The sequence below is a fragment of the Notothenia rossii genome (assembly GCF_949606895.1).
Source record: "Notothenia rossii genome assembly, chromosome: 11".
Classification (NCBI taxonomy): domain Eukaryota; kingdom Metazoa; phylum Chordata; class Actinopteri; order Perciformes; family Nototheniidae; genus Notothenia; species Notothenia rossii.
In genome coordinates, this window is record NC_136910.1 from 57,866,430 (window position 1) to 57,882,946 (window position 16,517).

Genomic DNA, 16,517 nt, shown 5'->3' on the forward strand with positions numbered 1-16,517 from the left:
CTGTATAAGGCATGATAGAGCTAATAGTCAAAATGGTGGAGGGTGTGCCACGTTTCTCAAAGATGGTGTGGCATATAGGGAGGTGCAATCTCCTGATGATATAGAGTGTATTATAGTGGAAATTTGCAACCCTAGGAAACAAGATAACATTAGGATGATCAATTTATACAACCCATGTAAAAATCTAACCACTGATATATTTAAAGAAATAGCAGGCAATAAACATAGGAAGGAAGTTTGGTGTGGTGATTTCAATGCACACAACAGTTTCTGGGGTAGCAACCATACAGACAGTAACGGAAATATAGAAGAAATGCTGGAGGAAAGAACACTAGTATGCCTTAATGATGGACATGGCACAAGATGAGATGTACACAGGGGGAAAGTCTCATGCCTGGATCTGACATTAGTGTCAAACTGTTTGGTTCGTACATGCGAATGGTTTGTTTTGAATAGCTCCACTGTAGGAAGTGACCATTATCCAGTGCTTACTAAAATGAATACTAATGTATATATGCAGGAAGGAGGTGTAATAACCAGGTGGTGCTTGGATAAAGCTGATTGGGGGAAATGTAGGATATGGTGTGAGGAGTCGGTACACCTGCTAACATCAGAGGGAAGCATAGAGGTCATTACAAGCCAAATAACGCAACATATACTGAATGCAGCAGAGAACAGTATACCCAAAACAACAATCAAGGGTAGGAAGAAAGTGGTGCCATGGTGGAATGAGGAATGCAGCAGGGCTATTAAAGAGCGAAATAATGCATTTAGAGAATTAAAGAAAAACATGACACAAAATAATGTTATAGAGTTTCAATGGAAAAGGGCAGCTGCTCGAAGGACAATTAAATATACAAAAAAGAGAACATGGAGAGAATTTTGTTCTACCATTGGCAGAGGAGTAACATTAGGTGATGTCTGGTCCATGTTTAAGCGGATGAGTGGGAAAAGGAAATCCCAGCTTTGGTTGATGGGGAGAGGCTGGCAGTGACAGATAAAGAGAAGGCAGAAATGTTAGGAAGGACACTTGCAGCAGTTCATAGTGGGGAGCATCTCAGTGATATTCATAGGCAGCAAGAACAGCAGTTACTAGCAGAGAATGAAAACGTGAAGGAGAAGAGACAGGATAATAGGTCAGCTCTGGATGTGGAATTTACAATGTCAGAACTCAAAATAGCCTTACAAGGTACAGGGTATACAGCCCCAGGACAAGACCAGCTATGTTATGCTATGTTTAGACAGTTACCTATGGAAACTATGAAAATGGTGCTGAGTCTTTTCAATAAAATCTGGAGAGAAGGAGATATGCCAAGTGTGTGGAAAACAGCAATCGTGCTACCATTCAATAAGCCAGGGAAAGATACAGCTAGCCCTAGTAACTACAGACCAATAGCTCTTACATCACACATGTAAATGGATGGAAAAGATCATTGTCCGTAGGCTCTCACATGTACTGGAACAGAAAGGGCTGCTGAGTAGTTTTCAGAGCGGATTTCGTAAAGGGCGTTCCACAATAGATGCGTTAGTAAGAGTGAGTAACGATGTGGAAAGAACATTGAAAATGAAAGAGATAATGGTAATAGTGTACTTTGACATTGAAAAGGTGTATGACTCTATGTGGAGGGAGGGGTTACTGATCAAATTGGGTAGAATGGGTATGGGAGGGAGAATGTTCATCAATGACCTTTCCTGATAGGCATAAGCAACATCTCTTTCAGGGGAGCTTGTTGGTTTGTTATTTTTGTTTGTTATTTTTGTGCATAAACATGATTCGACTTTTTTTTTGTCATTGGTACACGTCCGTGGCTTTCTTGGTGAGTAACAGCTTCGCTGGGGCTTTACCGGGTCGTTGGGTGAGTGTTTAAAATACCTGTCGTGGCATGCAGGAAGACTAGGGTGAGACAAGGTAGCTAGTATTGGGTAGGCAGTTAGCCAGGGGAGAGGTATTCCAGAGTAAACACAAATATATATATTAGGGCCGGGACTCGATTAAAAAAATTAATCTAATTAATGAGAGGTTTTGTAATTAATTAATCAAAATTAATCGCATTTTTAATCACATATAAATATTTGACCTGAGAACAGTGAGAAGATGTCAATAAAGTGTGCCGTCACACAGAGGTAATTTGAATTGCTTACCGAGGTCCAATGATCCCCAGTCAGGGCAACACATTCGGCTTTCTCCAATAAATTCTCTTTATCTTCCTTTTCATTGTCATAAAGCTGCTGGATTCTTTTTGTCACTGTCTTTCTGCATGGCAGCTCATATGTTGTGTCAGACGATGCAAAACGATTTTTTATTTTTTTTTAAATGTTATAAATAATAAAAAACGTGTTTATTAGGGGAGGGCAGGAATGTCAAATGGGAGGGCCTAGCCCAGAACAGGCTCTCTCTCAGCTGCCCTGCTCGGTGCAGCAGGACACCGCTCTTCTGTTTGTTTTATTGTTGGTTGTAACCACTGTTAGGTAAAATAAATGATTGTTTTGGGCAACTCCTGTGTGGAACTGTTGTCCTTATGTTACAAGCAATATGAATACATAATAAGAGTTATATATAATTAAGTTAATAATGATGATAAACCATGTTTGATTCTGTATGTTGCAGGAAAAGTGTGTGTTTTAGGAGCTTTGTTTTCTGTGCAAAGGTGTTTTTGGAGTGTTGTGGTTTAGGAGAAGTGTCATGGCGCCAATTTAAAAGAAATAAACAACATTAATGATGCACAGTGCAGAAAGAGGCAGAAAACCCACCACCCAAATAATGGGTTATTTTTCAAAGCAAGGAACCTGATAAAAGCTATAAAGACGCCCCACGATCTTCATCACATGTGTGATTGTATGTTTTCTAATGTAAAAAGGTGTTGCAGCATTTGGCCACAAGAGGGCAGCATATACACATTTTCTGAGCCTGGAGGTCGGGTGTTTTAGGGTCACAGGTGAACAGGAAATACATTACATGTTATGTTACATGTCACTTGTTAGAAGTGACTTACATTCTCAATACTGTGGACAATCCCCACAGGAGCAACTTGGGGTGAAGTGTCTCAGGGACACAACGACATGCTGACAGCAGTGGGGTTTGAACCGGCTATCGAAAATCAGCGCATTAACCCACTGCGCCACACCCCTCCCAATACTTTTGAGTGCGCACGGAACATGGAAAGATCACCTCACATCACGGTAAATTGTCTGTAACATCACTATCATCTGTAGCATTAAATGGGATCTTACTTTTACAAAATTCTGCTAATAAATGCCAACTCACAATGAAATAGATGTTTGGATTATACTGTCTGTCAAATGAAGTCGACCACATCAATCCTGTACTGGGTTTGATGGGTTTTTGTAAAACATCTGTACTTTATTTGATTGTAAATGTTTCAACAAGCTGTTTGGTTTTATTTGACTCAACTGCATGTTTGACTTTCAGAAATAACGGACAAACGTTTCTTAGAAAGTCAATCCTGTTTGGCACTCTTACAGCTCTTATTAATCGTGAAAAGAGCGCCATATTCTACTGGAAGTCCTTTTTTCCGGTGCTCCACGCTGGTCCATGATGCGCCCAGTCTGCGTGTCATGCGTAATAGTAATAGTGGTGGTGATGGAGAGGCAACATGTGTCTTTGTTTACTTTTGCACACGATTGTTTATGTTTCAACAAGTTATTTAGATTTTTAAAAGACTCAACTGCATGTTTTATGTCAACAGATTTTAAGAAGCAAAACGAACAAACGAGAACAACTTAATAGAAAATGTTTATTAAAAAATAAGTTATAGCACATTTTAAAAAATACGTTACGTACGTCATGTTTGGCACTTTCACAGCTCTTATGAATCATGAAAATAGTGCCATATAAGTCCTTTTTCCTGACGCTCGTTGGTCCGTCATTTGCCCAGTTTTGCGCGTCATAGTGCTGCTGATGGAAAGGCACCAGCGGGGAGAACATGTGACTGTGTTTACTTTTGCACATGATTGTAAATGTTTCAAAAAGTTGTTTAGATTTTTAAAAGACTCAACTGCATGTTAGATGTCAATGGATTTTAAGAAGAAAACATTAAATATCACTGTTTTTGTAAAAAGAAACATTTATTTCTCATATGTGTCTTTGTAAATGTGTGCATATCAATGTTATTACCATTTTAAAAATAATTAACTATTAGCCTCATGTGTCACTTCAACATTTTTGAAGAAAAAACGATCAAACGAGACAACTTCATAGAAAATGTTTATTAAAAAAATAAGTTATAGCATAATTACATTATAAAAAATATGTTAATAAATTCAGTCATGTTTGGCACTTATACAGCTCGTATGAATCAGGAAAATAGTGCCATATTCTACGGGAAGTCCTTTTTCTCCGTAATGTACCCGTCATGCGTAATAGTGCTGCTGATGGAAAGGCACCAGCGGGGAGAACATGTGGATCTGAGGGTAGAACATCTGGTTACCGCTGAGCGGGGAGAAACTGTCCATGTACCCGTGTTCCTCCTCGTTCTCCGGGCCCTTCAGCTGCCGCTCCTTCTTCCTCTTGGTGCGTCTGTTCTGGAACCAGATCTTCACCTGGGTCTCAGAGAGCTGCAGCAGCGCGGAGATGTTCTGTCTCTCGAACACCGACAGGTAGTGGCTGCGTCTGAAGCTGAGCTCCAGGAGGTGCAGCTGCTCCAGGCTGAAGGCCGTGCGGATCCTGCGGCTCTTCTTCGGGCTGTGGAGCCTCTTCCTCCCCGGACATGGAGCCTCCTCACCTTCATCACCTTCCTCCTCTTCCTCAGGGCTGTGGAGATCTCTGTGGAGATCTCTGCCTTCATCTCTGTGGGGGGAAGATTCTAAAAGGGAAAGGAAATGAAGGATCAGTTAATGAAGTTATCATCCTGTTTTCATTCTGAGAAAGATAAGATAAGAAGTATTGATCCCAAGTTGGGACATGTTTGTGTTGCAGGGGAAATCTACTAGAAATAGCAATGATAATATATAATAATAATAATATATAATAATAATAATAATATTAATAACTCTGACCCTGTTGCTGCTATAAACGCCTGCATTTCCCCAAGAGGTTAAATAAAGTTCCATCTTAGTAGGTAATGTCTAACTCATATCTGCAGAGGTGTAATGTACAGCTCAAGGTATTTTTTTCCTAAAGTACAGAGAGGCGAAGTCCCTCCCTCTCCGGGGGGGGGGGGGGGGAGCTCCATGGGACCTTATTTTAGATAAAGTATGTTTTGAAGTCAATGGAGAGAGAAAGATTATCTTTCGATCCCGTTTTAAATTGTGCCACGAATTACACATATGATGTTTGTCAAACAAAAAGATAATGTTAAAGATAATTTTGCAAGTCAAAAAAATAAAAATGTGTCGTAAAACTGTGAAGTAACACTTTTTTTTGTGTGAAACGCTCAATGAATAAATAATCTAAATAAATCTGCCACTTCCTTCAGACTTCCTTACAGAGCCCCTCCTCCAACACACACGAACGCGCACATGACCAATGAGGGCACGAGATAAGTTTGTGCACAGATGGAAGGCTGACAGGCAGGTAGGCCATCCAGTTACTTTAGCCGGCTCAGATGATTGGTCGAGCTTTTTACAGTACTACGGCTTCCACACATGAAATATTTTTAATGGATTTTTTGTCAAAGCATTTAAGATATTCATTGCTATCAGGATGTTAAGAACATTCCATGGAACATAACAAAAAGTGTTTCTGAAGTGAATTACCTACCCCACCTTTAAGTAAGAATATGAATGCATGACTTTTTACAATTTAGTGTTGCTTTAAAGCAGGGGTGTCAAACTCAATTTCATCACGGGCCACGTAGGAATTATGGTTGCATTCAAAGGGCCGGTTGTAACTTTAAGACTATAGAAAAATACATATATAAATATTTAATATATATAAAATAATACATTATATTACATGATTGCCTCTGCATTGGATTATTATCTGATGGGGTAATAACTTCATAATTAACTCCGTCTGAAAGCAGAAGTCTAGGGCAAGTAATTGCAAGTCTCTTCAGTGGGAATGTCACCATTTAAAAAAAAAGAAAAGCCAGAAAAGTGATATCTTGAAAAGAAAATGACATTTTGAAGAAAAAAAGGGGAAATTCTGAGAAAAAAGTCAAATTTGAGATGCATTGTGGGACATGTAGTTTATGGGCAACGTGCTTCTGTAAATCGCCATGTAATCGTTTAATAAACATATTATATTTTTTCAGAGCTCTAGTGGGGCCACATGAAATGAAGTCGCGGGCCGGATTTGGCCCCCGAGCCTTGAGTTTGATATGCATCACAGCTAAAGTGTAGTTTTTGCAATAAAAGTAGAAATACAAATACAATAGTAAAAGAGAATTGTGCAAGTAAAGACTAAAAAAATCACCAATTAAGGATCAAAATCTAATCTTATCTTTACAAAATGTGCATTTAAAATGAAATACTGTGCAATGTTACAACTCTTCCTCCAACTCTGCATAGTTTGAACACTTTCTAAAAGTATTTCTCACCTGTTGAAGTTTCCTCCTCTACACAAATGTGTCTTCTTGTAAATTTCGCCGGGTCTAAAATGTCCTCCACAGAGAAAGATGTCCTCCGGGTCAGTTTCGCTTCTTGCTTCATCTTCAGGATCAGTTTCAGTTCTGCAGGTACCTCTCATCTCCTCTTCTTCTTCACCCTTTATATAACAGCCTCTGCACACGCCACCATGCACATTAACATGTCACTGAAAAAGACCCGGATGTGTATTGTAGAACAATCGTTTCTCTGACACGCTTTTACCCCAAAAACACTTCAAAATGCAAATGCGTTTCTCAGCTGGAGTCGTTATTTATTACGGGGCATCTGTTTGAAATGTTCCTCCTTTCTTCCCCCTCGTGTCTCTCTTTGTTTCTCCGCTTGTCATTATTTGGAAATGCTTGATTTTCCGCGGGTAGGACACGTGAACGCGTCTTGTGATGCTAATTGATGGACTCCTCAAAGGGAAAGTTAAGAAGCCTTTCTCTCCTCTGTTGATCCCCCACAAAGCACCGCGGTTTAATGATAAAGCCACTAACAAGTTTATGAGCATCTGATCCTGCAGTAAAGAGAGGGGGGTTGGGGGGTAGGGTCAACATTTAAACTAATAGATAGCACAATGAAACTTCCTCACTTCATCACTGACATTAAAGCAAGTCTTTTTTGTATTGCAAGTTTTCTTAAATGTTGCGTTTAGATATGCAAATGAGGCATTGTGTTATTAAATATGTGTTAATTTGCATATTTTCCAGAAGAGACGTGTGAACATGCACACTTAAGGCCAGGTTCTTGTTTTATTTATATATTAAAGGTAAAGGTTTCTACAGATGTTTGTATCACTCCATACATCAGAAATACTGACTTTAAAACGAGTTGAGCATGTTTTTAGTGCTAAAGTGAGTAGAAAGTAGAGTGTGAATATAGAGAGGAATGAACCTGTACTACTACTGGTGGAGATGGGAACACATTTAGATATGAGCCATTATCTTACTAAATATGTGTTAATTTGCATGCATTTCCAAAAGAGACATGTGTTGATAAAGTCTAAAGAGTCTTGCTTTATGTTGTTGACATATTAGAGTGAACGTTTTATACAGAGGGATATCTCTTTATCACTCCATACATCAGAAATTATACCTTTTTAAATGCATTGTCTGCATGTTTTTAGTTCTTAAGTGTTGAAATTCCTGCAGAAAGAGAGCGAGTAAATTAAGTTCAACAACATCCCTGAAGCTCAGTCTCTTATAATTTGACAGTTCTTTCATAAACTTTAAACATATCATGCTATCTGTAGGCAATAGCATAGGTCTCAGATATATAACAATATATAAAAAACATGTCTATGAAGTGTTTCGCTCCAAATACCAAACAGATCACCCATTCTAGCCATGCCTCATATCCCTCTATTTCACTTCCTGTTTCAAAAGTGATGATTTGGGGTATAAAGCTTTAAAAAGGAGGGGTCTGAGCTCATGCGGGACCCGGCAGCTACTGTCTAAACTAAATACTGCCGTGATGAAACGCCATATCATGGATTATCAAGGATTCTCTCTGAAACAGTATGGAGCTCAAAGGCTTTCTCTCTTGCCGGTTATACCACAAGGTGAGTTCCTTTTTACTTCCTGCTTCTTCACACACATGCTCTCCAGTACAGGTTAGCTCTGAGTGTTAGCCATGCTAATGTAAACACCGACCATATTACGTCCAAAACAGTCGGGCGTTGTTTCTGATAGCAACGTTTCTGATAGGCCCGTGGGTCCACATTTCAGATATTACGTCATATCGGACGCAAATCTGGATCAGCTCCGTTGTTCACCCGTTTTTAGAGATTTGGGTACGGAGGAAAAGAGAGGGTTTTATTTTCTGACGCTGCGTGAGTTCCCCGACACACCGGGGACACATGTTTATGTATAAAAGGGTTAAGTAAAAGTACAAATACAAAGTCTTAAAATACTCCACTACAAAGTTGTGATTACAAAATGCTCAAGTATTATTATATCAAAGTATATTTAAAATAAAAAGTAAAAGTACTCTGAGAGATACTTATAGAATCTGTGGACTTATAGGAGGACTTTTAAACAGTTTTTCATGTTAATTTATTTTAAAAAGTCCCAGAATATGAATGCAAAATTACTCCTTACTTATAGTAAAGAGGAAGGCTCATTAGCTGTAAGAATTCCAGCTGTAAAAGTACTAATTATGCAGCAAAATGCAGGTAACAGTTGCATCTTTAAATACACATTATGTGACACCGTGAGATAATAAATGAGAGAAGCAGAAGAAACCGGTTCTGGTCCAAAGTCTGTTTCATATCTCAGACTTTTTTCTTTACTTTCTTAGGAATGATATGCTTTCTCTTAATCTGTAGAAAACACTTGGCTTTTTAACAGCCAGATTTCCTCCTAAAATGTAATGAAATAGAAGTATTGAGCAAGATGTGAAGCACCTGTAAACGTACTTTGAGTAAATGTTCTTTCCCTCTCCGCCTCGTTACTCTTCGTGTGTGTTTAATGATCAGCTTCCTCGGTTCAATCTCCCTCCATTAACTTCACAATCCAGGTAACAGTCCCGTCTTTAGACCCACATTATCGCTTATAGCTTCCTAATACCCTGAGGGGAGAGGGAGAGGGGGGGGGGGGTCTATGGGGTAGTAAATGATCCTGAGGCGGGGGTAAGTGATGAAGAAGTCAATGATCCTGTCAGAGATGAAGATGGCAGCTGCCGGGTCGCAGCGTCCTGCAGAGAGGAGGCCGGGCAGAAGGACAATTAGCAGAAGAGAAGCTGAGTCTGAACTCTCTGACCTCGGCTTTGTTCCTGCAGGACAACGGGAAGTGTGGGGGGGGGGGGGGGGGGGGATGATGAGGTGATGAGGAAGAGAGGATGAAGAGGTGATGAAAATGAGAGGATGAAGAGGTGATGAAGATGAGAAGAAGATATGATGAAGATGTGATGAAGATGTGATGAAGATGAAGATATGATGAAGATGTGATGAAGATGTGATGAAGATGAAGATATGATGAAGATGTGATGAAGATGTGATGAAGATATGATGAAGATGTGATGGAGATGTAATGATGATGAAGAAGAGTTGATGGAGATGTGATGAAGGGATGATGAAGATGTGATGAAGATGTGATGAAGATATGATGAAGATGTGATGAAGATGTGATGAAGATGATGAAGATATGATGAAGATGAAGATGTGATGAAGATGAACATATGATGAAGAGATGATGAGGAAGAGAGGATGAAGAGGTGATGAAGATGTGATGAAGAGTTGATGAAGATGTGATGAAGATGTGATGAAGATGAAGATATGATGAAGATGAGATGATGGTGATGAAGAAGAGTTGATGGAGATGTGATGAAGATGTGATGAAGATGATGAAGATATGATGAAGATGTGATGAAGATGAAGAGATGATGAGGAAGAAAGGATGATGAAGAGATGGAGAGATGATGATGAAGATATGATGAAGATGTGATCATGATGATGAAGATATGATGAAAATGTGATGAAGATGTGATGAAGAGATGATGACGATGTGATGAAGATGAAGATGTGATGAAGATGAAGATGTGATGAAGATGTGATTAAGATGTGATGAAGATGTGATGAAGATGTGATGAAGATGATGAAGGTGTGATGAAGATGTGATGAAGATGAAGATATGATGAAGATGTGAGAGATGAAGAGTTGATGGAGATATGAAGACATTGTGAGTTGCTTGGTGAGCAGCGGTCTCCAAACTGTGGCCCGCGGACCGTTTTGAACCGGCCCTCAGCTAATTCAGAAAGTCTAGTGGAGAACGGCCCGCAGATGAAACTTGTGCTTGTCTTAAATGTTGATGTATAAATCTGTCACACAGTATTGATGTGTTAAGAAGAACACTTTCAAATGAATTCAGTTCAAGTTGAAAACATGTTCTAACAAATCTTAGTCGATAAGAAAAAAGCCCGATGACTTCACAAAAGAGCTTGAAATCTACCCTTCATATTTCCCCTTATTATAATCAAGCTAACAGAATGAGTGAAACCCTCTGGAGAGCTGGAGCTGCATTTTCAAGTATCAAGAATAATTTACCTCCAAAGGATTGACTTTTCAACTTATACATTTACTTATGAGGCGATATACCTCTAGTGCGAGGTATGTGTCAAACTCGAGGCCCGGGGGCCAAATCAGGCCCTTTGTGGATTTAATTTCGGCCCACAGGATCATTTCTAATTCCTATTAGATCTGGCCCTCCGGTATATTGCACCTTCACTCCATCCTGAGGGTCTCCTCAGCTCAGAGCCTGAGCCCAAACATTGATGACCTTGCCCCCAAGATGAGATGCCAAGTATCTGAGCTAGCATCACAGAGCAGCACACTGAGTTTAATGGATGTTTCCTTCTGCACTTTCTCTCTCACGACAACAGGGCATGTTTGGTTTCTCTTTGAGGGAAATAGTTTTGTTGAAGCTGTTGTTGGCCTGTGGGAAAATGTACTCATAAGAACTGACTCTGGAGAAGCTGCAGATAGAGCCATAAGAAATGAATGAACTGATTATTTAATGTTTAATGTTGTTTTTATAGGCAATCATTGAAGCTTTGTTAGTTCCAGGTTTAATAATAATAATAATAATAAATGGGATTTATATAGCGCTTTTCTAGACCCAAAGACGCTTTACATTATGAGTCAGGTCGACAAACAAAACAAGAACAAAAACACAAACAAAAACAAAAAACAAAACAAAAACAGAAAAGCAGTCAGGAGGATATTGGTTCAGAGGGGGGAGGGGCGGGTTTAAGGATAAGCAGAGTTGAAGAGGTGGGTTTTGAGATGGGACTGGAACAGGGTGAGGCACTCAGACTCACGGAGGTCTTGGGGGAGGGAGTTCCAGAGCTTCGGGGCTGCCACAGAGAAGGCTCTGTCCCTGAAGCTCCGGAGTTTGGCCTTGGGGATTGAGAGCAAACCGGCTGAGGTGATTCTGAGGGACTGGGGTGGTTGGTAGAGGATGAGGAGGTCAGTGAGGTAGGGGGGGGCCAGATGGTGGAGGGCTTTATAGGTGAGGACCAGGAGTTTGTAGTGAATGCGGTGTGAGACGGGAAGCCAGTGGAGTTCTTTGAGGACCGGGGTGAATATGTGCAATAAGTTCATTTCAATAAGTTCTGCAATAAACATTGAACCAGTCCGGCCCTCGACTAGCACCCATTTTTTAATGTTGGCCCACTGTGTATTTGAGTTTGACCCCCCTCCTCTAGTGAGTGGCCCAGCCCTTCGTATGTTGTTCTGTGGCCCTCGGTGAAAAAACACCCCTGCCTAGCTGGATAAAGTTGCTTAGGTCTGAAACAGTCACTTATTCATTCCTTCCTCTCACAGATGTGTCTCCGCTGCAGGAGGAGAGGAGGAGGAGAGAACAGGACCATTATCCCTCCAACAATGTCTTTAAGGCTTTTATTGCAGCACCCGGGGGTGCTCGGAGCTCTTTGTGAGGCGACTGCTGGCACACTTTGTCTTTGTGCTGTCTTTTAACTGGTGCTCGTTTAACGGCCCCCACAAAACTTCTAAATAACGTTTGACTTTCAGAACGTACGTGGGGTGGTCTCTGGTCTACACAAAGCTCTTTATGTCACTCTTCACTTTGTAAAACAGGAAATGGAAATGTGGAGGGGTTGAAAAGCAAAGAAGGCATTTGCACATCCAAACATCTAATCTGCTGCTGGGTGTGGACGTCAGGAGCTGCACGGAAATCAATGAAGTGCATAAATACATGTTCTGCAATTTGTCTACATGCATTACAGCAGATTGGGTATTTACATTAAAGCTCTGTTTCTATAAAGTGAAGATTTGTTTACCTTCTTTTGATACGTGCTCTGATAGAATAACTGTATGCTGGTGAAAAAACCCAATAAACAAAGTTACATTTGTGTGTGCGTGTGTGTGTGTGTGTGTGTGTGTGTGTGTGTGTGTGTGTGTGTGTGTGTGTGTGTGTGTGTGTGTGTGTGTGTGTGTGTGTGTGTGTGTGTGTGTGTGTGTGTGTGTGCGTGTGTGTGTGCGTGTGTGTGTGTGTGTGTGTGTGTGTGTGTGTGTGTGTGTGTGTGCACGTGTGTGTGTGTGTGTGTGTGTGTGTGTCTGTCTGTGTGTGTGTGTGTGTGTGTGTGTGTGTGTGTGTGTGTGTGTGTGTGTCTGTTTGTGTGTGTGTTTGTGATCTGTTTGTGTGTGTGTGTGTGTGTGTGTGTGTGTTTGTGTGTGTGTCTGTGTGTGTGTCTGTGTGTGTGTGTGTGTGTGTGTGTGTGTGTGTGTGTGTGTGTCTGTGTTTGTGTGTGTGTGTGTCTGTGTCTGTGTGTGTGTGTGTGTGTGTGTGTGTGTGTGTGTGTGTGTGTGTGTGTGTGTGTGTGTGTGTGTGTGTGTGGCCTAGCATTACTATACTTGTGGGGACCTAAATCTGTTTACACAGTCAGGTGGGGACTCGCCTCGCCAGAGGCCTGTACTACGAAGCTGGTTCAACCTAACCTGGATATGTTTGAGTTAGCCGGTTGGCCTAATCCAAAACATACGCGCTCTCGCTAAACGGTACTACGACGCGGGTTATCAAGTGGACCGTTCGCTCTGTGTGTGTGTGTGTGTGTGTGTGTGTGTGTGTGTGTGTGTGTGTGTGTGTGTGTGTGTGTGTGTGTGTGTGTGTGTGTGTGTGTGTGTGTGTGTGTGTGTGTGTGTGTGATTGGGTGTCAGGATGCAATCAATGTCCTTTTAAATATAACTGTTTTTATTTATTCATATTTTTTTTTTCTTTGTAGGACTTCTGCATCTTCTGCTTTATTTGACTATTTTAATGTGTTCTTAATGTGTTTGCGTATCCGCCTTTTCTTTTAAAAAGACATATCAATGATCACAATGGGCAAAAGTAAATAAATGTGAAAAACGGAACAAGAACAAAAACCAGTGAAAGACTTTGTTTTCAAGTTTCAAGCCTGATTGGGTGTCAGGATGCAATTTAACTCTGAAATATCTAAAAATAATACAAAACAGTTTTCATACGTCAGGTGTCCTCACCAGTCCTATGTTTTTTAATCAGAATTCCTACTTTATTCTAACCACAAGATGCTCATACCAAATATGTGTTTAACTGAAGCTAGAAGGGCTACAACAGAACATGGTGAACACACACATGTCGTAAAGCAAGTTGTATGGAGCTAATTTTGTGGTTTGCAAATACAAAACACCATCTACACGTTTATTGTATATATATATAATAATTTCATTTTTGAGCAGTCGCATGTTGTGACGTGTGAGGTGAAGGACACAAGTTCCTTCTCTTTTTTTTGCATACAAGTGATTCAGCTATTTTATTACAAGAACAAGTAATGGATATTTTTAAAACGCCCAATTTCTGGACGTTTAAGGCGTCTTCTGCACTAACGTAGGACACTGGTTAATAATATTGTGGCGTGTTCGAGTAACCAAGGGATATAGTAGTTGAGTCATTCTGCAGAAAAGGTGGAATCTGGGTGATACAAATCTACTGAAATATATTCTTTCTAAACACATCTAAAACCTGTTAAATAGCAATAACTAACTCTTAACTTGATGAATCCACAACAAGTAGAGCTTAAAGTATTTTTATTATTTTTATACATTATACAAAGCTTATTTTATAGGAACGTCACTGGTGTTACGTGTTACCAGGAAGAAAAGTAACACCAGTGACGATTTGGAGAAAGCGCTACCATTTTAACAAAATGGCTGCCATGTGTCAGACTAAATGTGGCTTCAGTCAATATCAAAATCGTTTAGCTCTTCAATACAATACATTTTCCCATTCAAATGTTCACCCCTAGGGCTATGACATGAGTAACACTAATGACAGACTTGAAAGACGCACGTAACATTTGAAGATAAAATGACACCTTTAACAAACAGAGTAAGAAGTATCTGACTTTCCTTATGTCTTTGTCCACTGCACTGCCTCAAAGGATCTCTTGTTACAGGAGGCACTTCAGAGACAGTACATTATTCAAAAATAAAAGCGTTTTGTGTAGCAGTAACACCAATGACGTAATTTTGGGTGACTGACATTTATTTGAGATTATTAATAATAATTTGCGTTTTTTTTTTTTACCATTTCAGTGTTATATTTAATGCTTGTAATGTTATGTAAATATAATTTTTTTTTACATTAAAACTATAGGCTCCACTTCCAGGCATGATCAAAGTGACAAGGCAGTTCCTTGAACTTGGCATTTTAAATTAATTGCTATTTATGTATAAAACCATTTTTTATTTATGTTTTATTTAGTACCATTGCAAAGACAATCTCTATGTATTCAACATATATAATGAATGTGAGTATTAGGTCAACGTCATGTATTTTGGTGTTGCAAAAGTATGTGACAGTACTTCCACCTTTTCTGTAGAATGACCCAGTTATCAAATAAGTATAAGATGTGCACAGTTATGATGAGTTTTACAGTTATGTAATGCACTGTTGTTGGGGGGAGAGACCGCCCCTTCCATATGAGTGCGTGCATGACGGGACGAGTTGTGTTCGTATGTGGAAAAGTCATACTCAGCGCGGTGAGCGCTGGCTTTATTGCTACTGTATGCCCCACGCAATAGTTGGGACTGTGTGACGTCAGTAAAAAAGGTTTTCCCCCCCAAGCGCAAGTGTCAAACTTCGCCTAGGTTGCTTTGGTATTTGGTGGTGCTAACATAAACAAAGTAGCATTGAGAACCAATTGTAATGTGTTTGTCTGATAAATACGTTTTTTATTTGCAAAACTTAATGCATTTGTTTGTAGATGGTGTTTTGTATTTGCAAACCACACTATGTTTGTTAGTGAATCATAAGGCATTTGTAAAACTTGTTTAGTTTGTTTGTAGACTGGAGTTATGGCAGGAAATTAGCTCCATAAAGTTCCACCTGAAAAAACACAACAAATGTAAATTCATGGAGAAAAAGATGAAACACTAAACCTCTAATATTTGATCCTCTGTACGTTTTGCACATTCCTTCACAATGCCACCTTTTTTTTATGCACTGCTCTTTTGTAAACATATTTTTTGCATATTTTTTGCATATTTTGTATATTTATTATTTTCTTGAAGAACATGGGAAAAGATAAGTTTAACCAGCTTCATAGATAGTTTATTTTTAATAATGTAATGTTAATTTTGAGGTAAGCTGCAGTTCTCACGTCAACCTGCGGTGGCGCTGCTGCGCTGGAGAGCAGACCGGAAGTGGGTGCAACCTGGAAGTCCTCTCCTTTTTGTTGTCATTGATTTGAAACATGGCGTCAGAAGGAGAGGCGGTCATCGCTGCTAAAACAGAAGCGGAGACCGGAGACGGGTCTGTGTCCTTCATTCAAAGTCTTCTTTATTCTTACTAATGTGTAGCACATGATTCTAACTATCTGTGAAAATATGGAGCGATTATGTGCTGATTTCTGGCCGTAAAAGCTGTTAGCATCTTGGCTAGCTAAAGTTAGCATGTCACAGAATAACCGTTACAGCTAAAGCTATGAGGAGAACATCTAAAATATCCAGTGGTGTAAAGTAACTAAGTAGATGTGCTGAACTTAATTACAATTTCACGGTACTCGTACTTTACTTCCGTATTTCCATGTTCTGCTCCTGTGTACTTTTCCTCCACTACATGTATTTAATACCTTTAGTTACTTTACAGATGTGGATGAATGATGTTAAATATAATCAAGTGTTAAATCAGACTTTAGTTCCACCTGGAGTAAATCCACAAGCTACCCTGCAGTATACAAAGTCATTCAAACTAGCTGCACCTTTACCAGCTTTGAGAACACTTTCATGATCAATCATTATAAAACATATCATATCTATTATTCTGAAATGGACCAATCTGCACCATGACTACTTTTACTGTCTTTCACTATATTTTGATGAGAATACTTTTATACTTTTACTTGAGGAACATTTTGAATGCAGGACTTTTACTGTAACAGAGTATTCCTACACTCTGGTACTTCTACTTTTACTCAAGTACAAGATCTGAGTA

The 16,517-nt window shown here is 39.7% G+C and overlaps 1 protein-coding gene across 1 annotated transcript; it reads right to left on the reverse strand.

Moving 5' to 3' along the window:
- Positions 1-4,249: 4,249 nt before the first annotated feature.
- On the reverse strand, positions 4,250-6,972 carry pnx (posterior neuron-specific homeobox). The gene is made up of 2 exons (XM_079657834.1): positions 6,501-6,972; positions 4,250-4,823 (listed from the first exon to the last, which is right to left on the reverse strand). The coding sequence occupies exons 1-2, from the start codon at positions 6,610-6,612 to the stop codon at positions 4,372-4,374; spliced, it is 564 nt and encodes a 187-aa protein (XP_079513960.1). The 5' UTR covers positions 6,613-6,972; the 3' UTR covers positions 4,250-4,371.
- Between the last annotated feature and the right edge of the window lie 9,545 nt (positions 6,973-16,517).

Excerpts from the sequence above, each read along its gene's own strand:
- pnx (XM_079657834.1), bottom strand. The coding sequence starts at position 6,612 with ATGAAGCAAGAAGCGAAACTGACCCGGAGGACATCTTTCTCTGTGGAG. Across the intron at positions 4,824-6,500 it reads AGAGGAGGAAACTTCAACAG|AATCTTCCCCCCACAGAGAT; the intron begins GTGAGAAATACT and ends TTTCCCTTTTAG.